The sequence below is a fragment of the Synchiropus splendidus genome, chromosome 14 (assembly GCF_027744825.2).
Source record: "Synchiropus splendidus isolate RoL2022-P1 chromosome 14, RoL_Sspl_1.0, whole genome shotgun sequence".
Taxonomy (NCBI): domain Eukaryota; kingdom Metazoa; phylum Chordata; class Actinopteri; order Syngnathiformes; family Callionymidae; genus Synchiropus; species Synchiropus splendidus.
Genome location: NC_071347.1, coordinates 11152334 through 11168463, shown reverse-complemented (window position 1 = coordinate 11168463; position 16130 = coordinate 11152334). Strand labels below are relative to the sequence as shown.

The window sequence follows — 16130 nt, the reverse complement described above, 5'->3', positions numbered from 1 at the left end:
GTTCTTTCAAATGAGGGCTTTTATCACTCAGTGCTCAATTTTTGGGGGCACTAACCATCCCCTATCTAGCCGGAAGTGTAATATAAACCAGCAAATTTTTGTCAAACTAAACACACTTTAAGTTGACTTTATAGTGCAATGTTCTTTATTGAAACCAAGGTTGACTGAATGGTTTACTCAACATCAAAATATTGTACTTAAAAAGAAAAAAAACTTAAAAATGGTTTCTCTTTGACTAATAATTTACACATATATGTAAAACATCAGCGATTTGAAATGACAGAAATAAGTCTATGATTTATTTAATTTCATATTTTAATACGATTTTTATAAGAAAATGACAGAATTAAATGCCTTTTTCCAACATATACATCAATAACATTATGACAGACTTCCGAGTTGAACGCGTAATAGGTCCCCTTAACCAGCACAGTTCACTTTAGATCTGGTCACATGGTCTCTGACTCATTTATTTTTTTCTCATTAAAGCGTCCCACAACACTAGCGGATTTAGAGGCAAGCAAATATCAGGCAAGTATTGATCACGTCACGGCTCATCAGTATACATCCAGTGCAATCACTATTATAGACAACAAACGCAAAAACATATAAGAACATGAACGGTCCTCCAAAGTGAAGCCGTTTAACCAATGATTTTGAATTAAAGACGAAGATCTCTCTTATTAGTGCACGTTTTAATCATACAAAATACACTAGATGTACTTTTCTCTTCGTTAAAAGTGATTCAACAAGTTTATCTTGAACTGGTAAAAAAATAAAATAAAATAAAAATAAAATGTGCACGTAGCGCCCTCTGCATGCTACACGAGAGAAACACAGCTGTTGACTCGACCTCACATTTTGTATTGCACTGTCCACACTGTCCATGCACCACAGCACTGGAAATAAATAAAACATAAACATCCTCCAAAGTGACTCAAACTCATGCCACAAAAACAACATCCATGTTTCACTCTTGAGCAACATACAAAACGCACCTTTTTTCTCCTCACATAAGGCAACATGATTATATCTATTTCTAACACTGAGCTTTTAAGAAGCTGGTTCGCACATTTGTGCAAGCCAAAATAGAAAATACAAAAGTAGCTTTTGTTCTAATACTGTAACCATTAAAAGAATAAATATGAAACGCCACATCACGTCAGAATTTGGGTTGATCCTCAGTGGCTGTGTCGCAAAATCACTTAAAAACATCAACGGAATAATCGGCACAGAACTATCACCATGTTCACTACACCACAAGGCAAACACATGAATCGTAACGTTCAATGTTACTAGTCTTTTAAGCACCTTTTTTAAAGAAGTTTTCCTCGAGAACCTCAGTGAACCTCTCCTTCATCTGCTGACGGAAGCTGGCGTACCACTCCAGCAATCGTCTCCTCCGGTCCACCCGCTGCTCCTGACTCATCCCTTTCTCTTTCTCCAAGATCGCTGGCAGCTCCTTCCAGTCGCTGAGGAAGATAAAAGGGGCCCCGGCTGCTTTTAAGAGTCGGAGAGGTGAGCTGGGTCCAGATGCACAAGTCCCAGGGGTCAATACATCTTCCACCACAGGCACTGACCCATAAGAGCAAGCCTCGTAGATACGATAGCACTCTGTGTTGATTCCGACAGGGCAGAGAGTGAGCTCACTCTGGGCCAGAGCTGTCTGATAGTTGCTGAGCGTGTCAGCAGTCTCCTGAGGAAGCCATCTGATTGAGGAAAATAACACCCATTATTAAAAAGAAACTCAAGGCTTCATCAGCTTTAAATTCTAAGCATTTACTGCAATGGCACAGTGGCTTATACCTATAATGATGAATGTAAGAAAGTTAGTTTTAAGAATTTAAGGCACTTGTCATGTGTTTATCCTCACAACTTCCCTTCACTGACAGATCCTGTCAATTTCAAGCTAGAGATAGCTGCAAACTGGACCTCCCAGGGGTTTCAAAACAGGTGAAAACCTCAAGAGAGGTCCACATTAGCTCAACTTGACTAGAAGATTCCCTACCCTGAGCAAATAGTTGCCACCAGCTGAAGCCCCTTTTACACTAAAACCAAATTACTGGGCTAAGTAGGCCAACTTGATCTTTGTTAACATGTCCTCTTACTTCAGAGCAGGAGGAGCAGTGGGAGTTCAAAAATAACTTGATGATCCTGGTATTTAGTAGTTGTCTTTTTCTGCTGTGAAAGCAAGCCTTCCATTATTCACCTCGTACTGGAATGACCACCTTGCTCTGACACTGCTGCCCTCCTACTCTAAACTTAAAATAAAATCTAAAAAAAACAATTACTATTATTCATCATACATAAAAGCTTGTTTCCTATTTTAAAGGAAATAGAAATCAAAGGACCTAGCAAAAGAAGAACAGCTTGGTCTCACTATACAAAGATATGATAAAGGAGGATATGAAGACAATAGGTGTGACAAGGGAGGACACAGAAGATAGGCTAAGGTGGAGGACTTGACCTGATGTGAAAATGCTGCAAGTCTCACAAACGGTCATCTTTCTCTGCATTGGAAACTGTTCATTCGTCAGGGTGGACTTTGTAAAGTTCTTTCCAAAGCAGTATGAATTCCACAAACCCCTTGAAATATACCCGGAATATTGAAATCGTGCGGCTGACTGTGTAATGTAAGTCTCAGTCAATTATTCTCAACAATTCATGTAGACTTTTTCCCTTCTTTCTTCCTGTACCATTTATTCCAGAGTCAGGTTGGTATTGGACACATTTTTTTCATCTTCTTTTGCCTCTAGCAAACATAGTGAACCAGATTTGCTTTGGTAACTGCACCCAAAGAAAAACACATGAAAGACACCACTTGAGAAAGTGGCGTCAGGTCAGGTGGTCAAGTGCCAGTATGTCTTTTGACCATCCACACAGACATATTGGACTACATTATTATACTGTAGAGAGATAGATAACACAATATCAAAGCCATTAATAATAGGTTGTCTTTGTCAGACATGGTAGCTGTTGAATAAATTCTGTTTTCAAGTTAGAAAAAGTAGAGTTACTAACTAAACATGCACTGTAAAAAGACACTGATTTATAAGTGACAATATGTGAAGAACCCTTACTTTTCTCTTGTTGCCGTTATGCAATCTTTATCGAGGCCAGACTGCTTCAGGATCTGAACGAGAGTTTCTCTTGAGGAATTTTTGTAAACTGTTCCGAGAAAGTTGCACAGGTAAGGTCTGGTTGAGGTGATTATATGAGCGTTCGGTCTGACCATTGGAAACTGCCTGTAACTGCAATGAACGAGATTCATTTCAATGAACCATGAAGAAATGATACAACCAAGAAATTGAAAAAGACATACGTAGCAACTCCAAGAGGCCACTGGAAGACATCTCTATCATTGACCCAGGGGCTGTCATACACCACAAACAGGAGATCCACAAATCCCCCATTTCTCTTCAAGTACGGGCCGATCCAGTTGTTGTTACAGTGCTCATTGCCCAGAAGGACCACTGCCACATGAGACACGGTGCGGGAATATACGAGAGCTTGAACATGCTCTAGCCATCTGGTGGAGTAGGCCACTTTCTGCTGCTCACGGCCATTTAGAACCAGAACCAAGTTGTTCATATCCAGCGGAACATGGCCCTGGACCACAGCAGGACCTGTGTAGAAACTAAAGACAAATATGTGGTAATTTAGATGTCCTTCTTAAGCAATGGAGAGCACCATTGTAATGCAATACCTGAAATCAACTTTTCCAGAATGCAGTTCTCCTTCCCGCCATTGTGCCACTTTGTCAGTGGGGTTTAAAGGCCCCTCTAAAATATGTTCCCAAAGGTACAGTCCTGATGGAAGATTCAAAGCACAGAGATTATCATTAGTTTCTGCAACCCTGCAATCCCAGTGTTAGTAGAGATTGGGGTCATGATTTTTTTTAGATTTTAAATTGTTTAATCTATTCCTAAACCTTAACTCTAGCTATGACATACAAGAGTAAAACACATAGCACAACCAATAACATTAATCTGACATCACTAAGGTTCTGAAATATTAGGTTAACTTGTATCCTCCATGTTAATATTCATTCTATATTCTACTATATTCTATATTCTACTGTGCATTCAGCATAGGCGGAAGACTTTTGTTTTGTTGCGATGGCAACAAAAACATAAACACAATTGCTACAAAAATCAATATACTTGATAAAAATTAGGGCTGGATTTCAAAATGTGATTTATTAACTGGTCGCACTTTTAGTGGCATAAAAGGATTGTGACCATCATAACAAACAATTATATCAGTTCTTATTCCACAACATTTGTCAAGTGTCATCGGAGACAATATCACAAAAATCATATAGCTACAGCGCTTGGAAAAGGATTCAGAATATTCAACTATATCTCACCGATGGCGGCTTTTCCCCAGATTTGGACCTTGTTTCTTTTGGGTTTGTTGCGTTCAATTTTATCCATGTGTTTTTTAAAGGCTTCTCTTTTTCTGTTCAGTTCCGAATTGTACTCCACCTGTTCATCCTCCCACGGATTCCATTCTTCCGCAAGAAACGGTGCAGCACCGCCATCCCCCCCTCCACCTGCAAACAAAATGTAACGGGTGTATTTGGGCACCACTGTCGACGCACAGACTCCCGAGCATGACACACTGTATATAATAGTAGTGGTTGAAAGTGGACTCACCTGCGGCTCCTCCGTTCTCCTTCTTCACCACTCGGTGAACACGAGAAATCACTTTGCTGCTAAAGAATACATTGTACGCGGCATACAGTGAAAACGCCACATACGCAAAGATTATCAAAAGGAAAAGTTTTCTTTTCGATATTTTCATTTTGAAACCTTCTTCCTTCCGTCATGTAACCATTGTGTAGCCAGCCTCCATGTTTTGCCAGAGGACCCTTGTTTACACGACAGTATAGCTGTCCTAGTAGAACGCCTGATAGTTCGTACAGTTTTAAATCCTAATTATTCGCATTTCCTTCGTTAATTAGATGAACACATTTAAGCAGCCATCGAAATATTATTTCTGTGATGTTCAGGATAAATGCATTGTGGTTTTCACGTAGTGCGGAACCATTTGAAGCAGGGCTTGTTTCTGGTGAGGCAACTCAGCGACGCGCATTTCATAAGAGGCAAGGTCGCGTCCCCAGCAGCGGGATAAATCTCTCAAATCTTGGACAAAATAATGTCGGTGGTCGGTCGTTTTGGGGCGTTAGCCCCACTTGTAAAGTCGACGAGTCACCCGGTCAGACGTCTGGTGTTAAATGGACCAAGGGAGCTGGTTCGTGCTGCTGGTAAGGACGAGTTGCCGATGAGTTTATGTCTGACAGAACAATACAACTTGCGAAATCACTCAAACGCTATGAATACCATACCATATTACTCTCCGTCAGTCAGATTCTGTTTGATTTTTGGATTATTACAGTAACCCAGAAGCTGCCAAATCCGAAATATAAACAGCCGATCTTGCACTGATTCTGTCTTGCACGCGTTAATCTGTTTAATAATTCTACTTATTTCTGTATTTCTCTTATTCACGTCACTCATTATTTGATCTCAGAGTAACTGGTAGTTCAAAATGAATCATTCATGAGAGAATATATCAAAATTAAAGCACAAGAAATTAAACCATAATAGCACTGGCTGTGCCAAACTGAGACATATCATATTACACAGCCCCCAGAAAAGTTGATGGCAAGGTTTGGGAGGGGGTGATTTCTTAACCCAGGTTAGTGCAGTCCGATCAACAATTTATCTTGCAACTTGAAGGGATTTGGGCTGCAAACAATTCTAGGGCGATCGTGATTCATGATTAGGGTTGTGACTTGTCCTGGTTGTAAGTAAATCTGTTGTTTCTGGACATTTCCTGTCATTCTCTTCTCCATATTTGTAGCCCCTGCAGGAATCCGTCTGGCCCACACAGACATCAAGATCCCTGACTTCACAGAGTACCGTCGCGTCGACGTCACTGACCCCAACAAGTCCTCTCAGGATAGCAGCGAGTCCCGACGCACCTTCTCTTACCTGCTCACAGGAGCGACTACTGTGGTTGGGGTTTATGCAGCCAAGACGGTGGTCACTCAGTTTATCTCCTCAATGAGCGCATCAGCAGACGTCCTGGCTTTGTCCAAGATCGAGATCAAGCTGTCTGACATCCCAGAAGGCAAAAACATGACCTTCAAGTGGAGAGGGAAACCGCTGTTTGTCCGTCACCGCACAGAGAAGGAAATTGCAACTGAGGAGGCGGTGAACTTGGCAGAGCTCCGCGACCCGCAGCATGACAAGGATAGAGTGGTCAACCCCAGCTGGGTCATCGTTCTGGGCGTGTGCACCCATCTCGGATGTGTCCCGATTGCCAACGCTGGAGACTACGGAGGCTACTACTGTCCCTGCCACGGCTCCCACTATGACGCCTCGGGAAGAATCAGGAAGGGGCCGGCTCCCCTCAATCTGGAGGTGCCCTACTACGAGTTCCCAGATGACGACACAGTAATTGTGGGATAAATGCAGGAGCTGTCTCAGCTCTTCTGATATGTGAGTGAGTCTACAAGGAAAGTGAGATTGTAAAATGGTTGTATGTATAAATAAAGACATATTTTATCTCTTCTGCTTGTCAGTATTTGATAGAGTCAGTCGGTCTAACACGTGGGGGACAGGAAAGGAGGTTGCACTGATTTGTGACACGTGAACTATTGAGCCAAGATCCAAAGTTTATTTTGACACAATGTGATGAGTCAATGATCAATAATGTGATTGCAGACAAATGTTGCAGGTCACTCAGTCATCACAAAGGATGCTTTTCAAAGATTAATAACGGACTATACATTGTCTAGTTTCTACTAATTGATTCTCTACTGATCACACAATGATCTATGGGTGAATTAGATCATTTCTTCATGCATTAATTAAAAATAAATAAAAATGCTATTTTGAACACAGTTTAATAAATTAAATTAATTTCCTATCACAAAATTCAAAAACTGCATTTTCAAATTCATCACTTCATTTTCAAAATCATACATAGATGATGCTTAATAGAGTGGTGACAAATGTATCGTGTTGTAAAGAACCACTGGTTGCAACACATACTCTATGTGACTTTAAGTAACAATCTATTTCAAACAAATAGTCATCACTGTTGAGTTATGGAAGAAAATGACATATTGATTAACTAGAGGACATTGTCAAAGATCGGGTGCCTTTGAATTCGGCTTGCCCATTTCACTTCCTATGCCTTATTTAAAAAAAAAAAATTCACTCTGTTAAGGCAACATCAAATTATACTACTATCATGGCACAGATTTTTTTCAAAAAGCTGCCGCATTCAAACTCTAAAAACGGTGTTACAGGACACCTGTGCTGTTCTCCCGTCCATGTCAGTTGCGTGGACATGTCCCACATTAGTCCACATACTGCACCTCGGCTTGAAGCTCCTTGGTCACGTAGCCAAGAAGGGCTGCGGTCAGCTGCTGCTTCAAGCTGCTGTTGCTCATGACCAGCGCCGTCAGCTGGGCGATATCAGTCCACTGAACATCCCCGAGGACAGCAACAAGATCGTTATAAAGCTTCTGTTGTTGTTGTGGAGTGAGTTCCATGATGACCTGCGGTAAGGGTTTGAACTGTCCACTCGTCAACCAGCAGCCAAGGAGGCCCCCGACAGCGCCACCTAGAGAGAAAGACTGTCTTCATTGGCAGTTCTTTTGCTGTTTCCTCACCATCGCGTGTAAAGGAAGGTGGTCACATAATGTCTTGCATTACTGTGGTTTACATGAATAATCTATTCGATTATTATTGAAGCAATATGAAGTAATGTTGCAAATAGTTTTGAATCGGTAAAGCAGAATGCATCCAAATATTTTGAGTCACAAACTAGTCAGCTTTGCTTGATAATTCAAAGGACTTACACAACCTGCATGAAGCTCTACTTACCCACTGCAATCCCGAGAGGCCCCCCGACCAGGCCTCCAGCGAAGGCGAGACCCCCGGCGGCTGCTGCACCCTTGCCCGACCCCTTCACTGTCGTCTGGATTTGCTGATGGGCCGAGAGCTCGCAACAGAGTTTCATCACATCGTCCAGTCGATGGCACATGCTGTGGTGACTTGGATGACACGAGGGTGAACGACAAAAAATAGAAACACGTCCACACAAACACCGGACTGAAATATTAGACGCAAATCAAGCTACTGACAAAAAATATATATATATCCAGGCAACTACATTTAAATGGTAAATAACGTCAATAGGAAATGTAGTCAATAAAGAAAACATACCTAGTGGGATTAAACGCTATTCCTTCAGGAGTTCTATACTTATGAGTACGCGACAAGTCAATATAAGATTCTGGTTCAGCAGCTGACTTGTGGTTGCTGAGTGGAGTCGCGGAAATGATGCGATCATTACACAGTGCGCACACGCATGCGCAAATCGTCCAGATTGTTTTTGGATCATGGAAAAAAAAACTTATACTGACAATATCTTATGGACAAATAATGTATGTGTATTTTTGTGCAGTTGTAAAATAGTTGTAAAAATAGTTGTAAAAATAATATCATGGATTATATATATTATAAGTTTTTATATTATAATTCAGTGGCACAACTTCGGCCAATAGCTGGATCTGAACGTCATTGTTGTATTTCGCCTACTTTTTTGAACGTTTGGCTTTTTAAATCTATACACTGTATATAAGGTCAAACGAACTTTTTTTACGCGCGGAGAAAAGGGGGTTGAAGAAAGAGGAAACGTTGCGTTTGCAAAATAATACAGTTAGCTGTAGTCTGTAAAGATAAAGGTCAGTTCGGTGCATTGAAAATGAGATCGGAATTTGTTTACATGTGTGTAAATCGTAGCGCATTTACCCAGAGGACACTGGGGCACAGAGACAAGCTGACTAGTTTCCTCTTGTCGCATGAGAAACCGGAATACGGTTTTCAAAATAAAACAACAAAGTATTGAAATTGAAAAATACAAAAGGAACTCTTATTATTCGTAATACATATGACACTGTTCACAAATTAATGGCAACACCACAATATATAGTTGAAACGTTTCTTTTTAAATTGCGTAAAGTTAACTGTGGCTAAACTTTTATGACCAATAGAAAAAGACTTTAAATTATGTTTACTATCACTGGTTCTGTAAGCAGAGGGTAATTCGTTAGTGTGGGCAAATGGCACTATCTTCAAGTCATCTGAGTCTCCACTCTGATTTGGGAATGACACTGATTCTTCTGCAAAGTCAATTGACATTGGTGGCATCATCTGACCTTGGAAAATGTACACAAAAGCTATCACTCAAGTTAGGAATAATGTTGATTTGGCCAATATGCAGTTATGCGTGCTACTATTAAGTAAGCGATAAACATTTGTTTTTTTTTTAAGTACAACTGGATCGCATTTTAGCGAGTCCGAGACAAACCGGAAGTAGCGCTCTAATCACGTGTGCGCTGACGCTGGGATGTGCATGGCGCAGCAGCAACAGTGAAGAAGGAAGAGAACACTTGGATTATCACTGGCTGCGGATGTTTCTGGGAGTAATCAAGACGCCGTGAAATGTGCGTGTGAAATGATATCGCCCTGGACATCGTGGACAACTCTCAGTGGCCCATTAATGACTAAAAGGAGGACGAGTGCGAGGAGAAGCTGCTGCTGCTTTCATAAACATTTCTTTAGGACTCATAACAACCTCTGAGCTTCTCCTCCACGCTCAACACCCCGACTAAACTGTACTGTGCACCTGACAATGGCTGGAGAAGGTAACGCGGATATAGAGCGTCTGGCTTGGATCGCCAGACTCCGAGAGGAACACGAGAAGGTAATGTGCTGGTCCAAAAAGCGCTTGGCTGTTTGTCTTGCACCGTTAGCCAAGAGCACGAGGTCAACTCGCAGTTTTACTTTCCACACGTCCTCCAAATACCGTAACGCAAACAACAACGACTTGGCGTTTAAATCATTTCGCAATTCGAAAGTGATATTGTGGCGTTCGTTCGCACGCTGTTCTCGAAGCTTCCCTCTGCGCATGTCTTTCAACGGCTCCTTAAATGTGCACGTCCGAGCTTCCCGTCTTCCTCTTACACATTATTTTAACAGTAAACATTGAGCAGAAAAATAAATGTGTCAAATGTGTCCTGAATGTATATTAAAGTAAGTGACCTAGCTTCATGGGATAAAGCGAGCTGGACAAAGGTCCACGCCCCCTACTTCCCATGTGTTTGTTGAAATATGAAAACCCCGGATGTAAACAAGCGACGTTATTTGGACCGTTATATTGATCAGTATAAACACGTATTTTCTCAGCTCACGTACTTATAATGCCAGTCATCTGACTCAGATAATTTTCATTTGTAATGATGAACAGATATTCAGCAGTGTCTTACACAATATGGAAGATGACTAAAATTAAAGGATATATATATATATATATATATATATAATGATCCGATTCATCCACAACAAAGTAGTGAACAACATAACTCAAATACTGTGCTCTTTATTTATTTATTTTTTTTTAACTTGCAGTAATAAAGAGGTACATTGAAAATCCTGAAACATGCTTCCAGTAAATGCATTCTCCTATTATTCTCAAGTGATCACCATCTGCCTGTTCAATCATTGTCGTAACCACCTGTCACCTATTTTGACAACTGTGTCTCCACATCCTGCTTCTTCTGTTTGCCCTTTGTGTTTGACTATAAAGTGTTGGGTGTTAGTGCTTCAACGTAAGAAGCCTTGTATGTTCCCCAATTCTATTATTTGGTAAACTTGTTTGGACTGTACATCATCTCCTGGATAATTATTGTCAACCGATTTGTCCCGAAAACAGGTGGTGAAGGACTGTGATAGTCGGATTCAACACTGGTAAGGATTTATGTTTCTGAAGGTTAGGAGAGTGAATCCATGAACATGTCAACCGTTTTTCATCCCCCTACTCCCCCCATAGATAACTTGCAGTGTTCCTGCTACCAGCTCTGAGCACTGAGAGCCTGCACTCTTTACTTCGTACCATTGCAATAAAGTGTCACCACTTGACAGATGAGGATCAGCATCTCCTGAATTCACAGTGAAAATTTTGACTTGAACAATTCAGGTTTTGAATCCTGATTTCATTAGTGAATGGAAATGCTGAAACAGATTTGATGATACACCTGCAGTGTTTCAGAATGAGTTCAGGTTTTGTAAAACCTAGTAGACTTTGATAGTGAGTGAAGCCTCTGTTCAACATACAGTGGTACCTCGGTTCTCGACCACAATCTGTTCCAGATGGCCGTTCGAGAAGCGATTTGTTCTAAATCTCAATCGATTTTCCTATTACAATGAATGGAAAAAGAAATAATGCGTTCTAAGCCTTAAAATAGGCTTTTGTAGGAGTGAATGTAGAGTGTCTGCTGCAGGTGCGCTGTTCCTCTATGTGTGTGGCCGCTGCATGTGGGAGGGGTTGCCGAGTGAGTGAGGTCTCTCCAGAAGTGAAGAGGTGCCCGGTGCGTGTCCAGCTCTGAATGTGCGCTTCTGCGCAGTTTGGCTGTGACAAAGTCATAAACCAAGTAACACTCTGTCCGAGACTCGCCTCATCCCTGTCCCAGCTCCAGCCCACAACAGGACATCAAACCCTGGAGTGTGGCTCCAGCCTCGGAGATGTGGAGAGCGAGCACCTCCCCTGTGACACTCTACCACGTGATGGTTTTTCCAGCTTTTGTCGGGGGCGTCTGAGTTCTGGATTTTCGTTTGAAATCTGAAGCAAAAAAATCTCGAAAGTTTTGTTCGAACTCCAATTGGTTCGAATTTTGGGACGTTCAAAAACCGAAAACCAATGTATCAGCAATTTATTTATTTATTACCAACTACGACTGCAAATCATGAATTCTAACTGTATTCACACCACCAGGTTACAGAACTGGAGCTCAATAACATGTAGATGAAGAGAAAAGCTTTCAGCATATTAAAATCCCAACATGCATCTCAATTCTAATCAAATTAATTAATCACTCCCATAATGGATATTGACCATGGCGTGTGAGTCTGTCTCCAGCTTCCATTCGTCATTGAAAAATAGGCCGTAAATCTTGTTTCTATGGCCTTTCTCACGGTTGAAGGACATCTAAATGATAGATTTAGAAACTACATCATGTCTATTTTTGCAGCATCATATTTTTAGACAAGTACAAATTGTTTTAATTATAGTGTTTCCTCATGAAAAGTTAAGCTTTCCTTTACATCCATCTCTCTGACTGAAATCTTTGCTTTTCTAGGAAGAAGGTGTCAGGTGATTATGAAGCCCTCAATGATCGACTCAGCTCTCTTCCTGATAAACTATCCTATGACATCATGGTCAGTTGTGAATTGGACTTGATTTCCATTTTAACATACTTTATTACCCCTTGCTTTCAAATCCATGAACTATTTTGATGTCTCTATGCTGTTTACAGGTGCCGTTCGGCCCTCTGGCCTTCATGCCTGGCAAACTTGTTCACACCAATGAGGTCACGGTGTTGCTCGGAGACAACTGGTTTGCGCAGTGTTCGGCAAAACAGGCTCAGAAAATAGTCGATCACAGGTTAAATTGTGAGTTTGTGAGTCTTATCTGGATAATTCTGAAACTGTGACAACTTTTCCTGCTGTTTATTCGTCCATACTAGAGGGGCAGTTTTCTGATCTTATCCCAATGGCACATTTTTATGTAACATGCATTATCAGTATGTGGATTGCTCCCATAAAACCCTTTGTCCCCCCATATGACAAGCAACAAATTTTGCTGTTGTCTGTGTCACAGTGTGGTAACTTGAAACATGTCTCTGGTTTGGCCTTATCTAAGTGCATGAAAGTTACATCATTTGAGCCCTGACCGTCATGTTTGTACCATGTTTAGCAAGTTCATAGTTGAATTCTGTATTTTGATGGTTGGTATTAGTTCATGAGATTGCATCATTATTTATTGGTCTTCATCTTTAAAAACAATAAGACGCGGTTATTATGGAAGATGACACACACACACACAAAAAAAGGGGATCCTTCAGCATCGTATGGCCATGTTACAGGATAATCCAGGCATTTCTGAATAAGGAACAGGAAGTGTGGGTTCTTATTTTTCTACAGGTAAAACAGCAAGAGTAAAACAATAAACAGGGTCACTAGTGGCCAACTGTTAAAAGTATCAAAAGAATGAGGCTATGGTTGTTTTTCGCACATAACACTGCTTTTGTTTGTAATGTCAAAAAGAAAACTGAAACCAAGGTTTTCTCAAGCGAGTTGTATTGTGTGACATTGCTATAAGCAGCCTGTAGATGGCGCCAGTGCACCATTCCAACTAACGTGAAGTGGAAGCATCACTAGATGAGGACTTTGTTAAATGATGCGTTAACGTGCGTCGTTGCGTGGAAATCTTCACACTAAGGTGTGTTTTCCTCATGCGCGCTATTGTTTGACGCGCCCAAATGTTGGTAGATAAACCACCTCACGAAGACGTTTGCATCATCCCGTGTGTGTTTTCCTTCCAGCTCATTCTTCATCTGAAAATCTCATAACAAGTCAAACAGGCCCACGTAACCATCTCTGATGTGAGCATTATTAGAGTGTTTAGTGAAGCATAAATGTGCTGCCACAGCCCGTCTGCAGTCGTCTGCACCCACCCACCCAAATCTACTGACCCTACCCACCCTGCCATTACTGAGCTAAGTGCTGTAATACAAACACAGCTAGCCGAAATGTGTCAGACAGCGGCGGAGTTGTCAGGCCGTCTGTGTTTGACCTTTCCTCACTTGCAGTTGATGCACTGACTGGAGGGGCTCCCCATCGCCATGGAAACACGGGCTCTCTGCTGCTATTAGTAAAAGGGCTTAATTGTTGTGAAGATTTAATGATCCGGAGTGGTGTTCAGGGCAGAAGATATTATGAACTCTTTTGTCAGTCTTTTTTTTTTTACTTGAGGATTTGAGCAGTTTTAATCACAGTACAAAAATGAGCGTGGTCAAACTTCCTTTCCGTTGCAGATGTGAAGAAGGAAGTGGATGGCTTGGTCAAGACAAGAAAGAACTTTGAAGCCAGAGTTGGGATGACAAAGGATTGGGAAACGGATGTATGTTCTGTTCCACTCTCTCTTTATACATTCCAGCTGTTCACAAGTTGATAAACGTTTCTGACTCCAGACAAAAGACAACTATGTTGACATCAGAGAAGATGTGAATAACAGTGACATCGTCTCCAATAAAGGTGATTTGAATATTTTATATTCATATATTATTTATTGTATTTCGGCTGTGTCATCATCCTCTCCTGTTCTGTCGTCTGAGCAGGAAAGCAGAGAATCGCCCACAAGCCGAACTCGAAGCCTAAACTTGACGCTGTGCTGGATTTGGAGGAGGAAGAGGAGAAAGACGACGGTCAGAAAGGCAGTAGAAACGGCATCATGAGTGAGGAAGAGTTGTGGGCTCGACTGGACGAGCTGGAGAAACAGGAGGAGCTGGAGGATGAACAGGAGCGGTACGGACACACTCTCTTCCGCTCCTTCTGGTAACTTTGAACGTGACCTGACCTCAGTGAAGAACACACGTCTCCTCTCTCCCGAACACTTGGCTTGATTAGCGCTCTTCATTTGTGTTTGCTAATGATGAACATGATTTCAGATTGCCTGACAACGGAGGCACCAATGGTGAGGACACGTCGTCCTCGTCCTCCGAGGAAGAGAAGGAGCGAGAGTCTTCTTCCACAGTGAATGGACTGAGTCTGAAACCCAGCTGGAGTTTGGTGTCGAACAGCGAAGCGTCACATGACGGCGACACCAAGGAGGAAGACCTGGATGGGGACGACGCCGACTGCTTACCAACTATCTATTTCTCTCACACAGTTGAACCCAAGAAGGTGAGAGGTGAACATGACAGTTCCAGTCCAGAATGTTGGTTAACTCTATGTCTTTGGTAGGTGAGGATCAACACTGGGAAGAACACCACCCTGAAGTTCAGTGAGAGGAAAGAACAGAAGGAGCATTCGAAGAAGAAGAAGAAGAACGGTCACTGCAACGGTCATCACGAGCATCACAGAATCACGACGCCTGCTGACATCTACAGGTGAAACTAATGTCCCTCTCACCTAGAACGGATTCGCTGACCCGCCATTTTTCTTTTCCTCTCAGGTTGTTCGTGGACGTGAGGAATGGAGAGCCTGTACCGAGGAAGTCCATCCTCAAGTCCCGCAGTCGGGAGAACAGCGTGTGCAGCGACACGAGCGAGAGCAGCGCCGCAGACTTCGAGGAGCGCCGGATGGCCGTCCGGAGCTTCAGTCACGACGAGGCCACGCACAGCGACACCAGTGATGGGATCACAGAAGAGGACAGTCCCACCGCGGTGCCTCTGCTTCCCACCTCCAGGTTTGAGGTACAGTGTGGAGCACGATTTTTACAGTGATTTCCCAAAAGCTTCCAGCACTGACTGTCCACTCTGCAGGCGTTCTCAGGCACCGTTGTTGAGAAGGAGCCGATGCCCACCATGGTCCCACACCTGACCATTTCTCCACCAGCACTGCCCACCATCCTGGAGAGGAAGCAAGAAGAGTTGGCGTCGGACGTCGTCCCGCCTCAGCAGCCGACGAAGCGTGTGTCAAAGTTCAAAGCTTCCCGGTTACAGCAAAAGTGACGCTTCCACATCTGCTTATAGATAGATGGACAGCTTCTGTTTGCTCCTGTTTTTGTACGTTTCTCTTTCTTACTCCTGTCACTGCCATTCGAACAAGATCCCATGACTTTCTGTTTTCCTCTTCTTAGTTGGTCATTTAGCCGAATCATGCGCTGACTTGATGTTGTTCGAACCAGCTTCTTGTAACCCTGATGACAAGATTCATGCCAGGTGAAATAAATCATTTTTGAGTACACAGTACTTTGTATAATACAGCATTTCTTTATGTCCCCGTAAAAGAGGGGTCAAGAGCAGGTGGGGAGGTTTGGGGGTCAACATAAAACAAAAAATAAAATTATCGTGAAAATAGTGGTCCAAACATTTATTAAATAAATATCATGTTTAAAAACGGGACTCACAATTTGTTACTGTGTCAGTAATAATACTGGAGGGTCTCATCTATAATCCACCTTTACATTCATAAGATATAATGCATTTATAAGGCCTTATTGATTATGAATATTTATATAATGTCAGTTGTGGACTTAACTAAATC

The 16130-nt window shown here is 42.1% G+C and overlaps 4 protein-coding genes across 4 annotated transcripts; 2 read left to right on the top strand and 2 right to left on the bottom strand.

Annotated features, from left to right (window-relative positions):
* Positions 1 to 227: 227 nt before the first annotated feature.
* rxylt1 (ribitol xylosyltransferase 1) lies at positions 228 to 4871 on the bottom strand. The gene is made up of 6 exons (XM_053886630.1): positions 4659 to 4871; positions 4370 to 4555; positions 3707 to 3809; positions 3323 to 3637; positions 3081 to 3251; positions 228 to 1709 (listed from the first exon to the last, which is right to left on the bottom strand). The coding sequence occupies exons 1-6, from the start codon at positions 4804 to 4806 to the stop codon at positions 1304 to 1306; spliced, it is 1329 nt and encodes a 442-aa protein (XP_053742605.1). The 5' UTR covers positions 4807 to 4871; the 3' UTR covers positions 228 to 1303.
* Positions 2670 to 6580, top strand: LOC128771287 (cytochrome b-c1 complex subunit Rieske, mitochondrial-like). Its single transcript, XM_053886631.1, has 2 exons — positions 2670 to 5269; positions 5869 to 6580. Exons 1-2 carry the CDS (start codon positions 5161 to 5163, stop codon positions 6477 to 6479), a joined length of 720 nt encoding a protein of 239 aa, XP_053742606.1. The 5' UTR covers positions 2670 to 5160; the 3' UTR covers positions 6480 to 6580.
* A 98-nt stretch (positions 6581 to 6678) lies between these two features.
* Positions 6679 to 8364, bottom strand: zgc:112052 (protein C19orf12 homolog). Its single transcript, XM_053885955.1, has 3 exons — positions 8247 to 8364; positions 7905 to 8074; positions 6679 to 7641 (listed from the first exon to the last, which is right to left on the bottom strand). The coding sequence occupies exons 2-3, from the start codon at positions 8062 to 8064 to the stop codon at positions 7376 to 7378; spliced, it is 426 nt and encodes a 141-aa protein (XP_053741930.1). The 5' UTR covers positions 8065 to 8074; positions 8247 to 8364; the 3' UTR covers positions 6679 to 7375.
* A 1053-nt stretch (positions 8365 to 9417) lies between these two features.
* uri1 (URI1 prefoldin like chaperone) lies at positions 9418 to 15844 on the top strand. Its single transcript, XM_053886635.1, has 11 exons — positions 9418 to 9789; positions 10798 to 10832; positions 12221 to 12299; positions 12398 to 12533; positions 13958 to 14043; positions 14114 to 14177; positions 14261 to 14447; positions 14591 to 14825; positions 14886 to 15031; positions 15097 to 15337; positions 15407 to 15844. The coding sequence occupies exons 1-11, from the start codon at positions 9718 to 9720 to the stop codon at positions 15593 to 15595; spliced, it is 1470 nt and encodes a 489-aa protein (XP_053742610.1). The 5' UTR covers positions 9418 to 9717; the 3' UTR covers positions 15596 to 15844.
* The last annotated feature ends 286 nt before the right edge of the window (positions 15845 to 16130 follow it).

Coding starts and splice junctions, on each gene's coding strand:
- rxylt1 (XM_053886630.1), bottom strand. CDS start 4,806: ATGAAAATATCGAAAAGAAAACTTTTCCTTTTGATAATCTTTGCGTAT. Junction 3,638..3,706: donor TCTGGAAAAGTTGATTTCAG/GTATTGCATTAC, acceptor ATTTGTCTTTAG/TTTCTACACAGGTCCTGCTG. Junction 1,710..3,080: donor ATAACGGCAACAAGAGAAAA/GTAAGGGTTCTT, acceptor TTCCTCAATCAG/ATGGCTTCCTCAGGAGACTG.
- LOC128771287 (XM_053886631.1), top strand. CDS start 5,161: ATGTCGGTGGTCGGTCGTTTTGGGGCGTTAGCCCCACTTGTAAAGTCG. Junction 5,270..5,868: donor GGAGCTGGTTCGTGCTGCTG/GTAAGGACGAGT, acceptor CCATATTTGTAG/CCCCTGCAGGAATCCGTCTG.
- zgc:112052 (XM_053885955.1), bottom strand. CDS start 8,064: ATGTGCCATCGACTGGACGATGTGATGAAACTCTGTTGCGAGCTCTCG. Junction 7,642..7,904: donor GCCTCTCGGGATTGCAGTGG/GTAAGTAGAGCT, acceptor CTTTCTCTCTAG/GTGGCGCTGTCGGGGGCCTC.
- uri1 (XM_053886635.1), top strand. CDS start 9,718: ATGGCTGGAGAAGGTAACGCGGATATAGAGCGTCTGGCTTGGATCGCC. Junction 12,300..12,397: donor AACTATCCTATGACATCATG/GTCAGTTGTGAA, acceptor TGCTGTTTACAG/GTGCCGTTCGGCCCTCTGGC. Junction 15,338..15,406: donor TTCCCACCTCCAGGTTTGAG/GTACAGTGTGGA, acceptor TCCACTCTGCAG/GCGTTCTCAGGCACCGTTGT.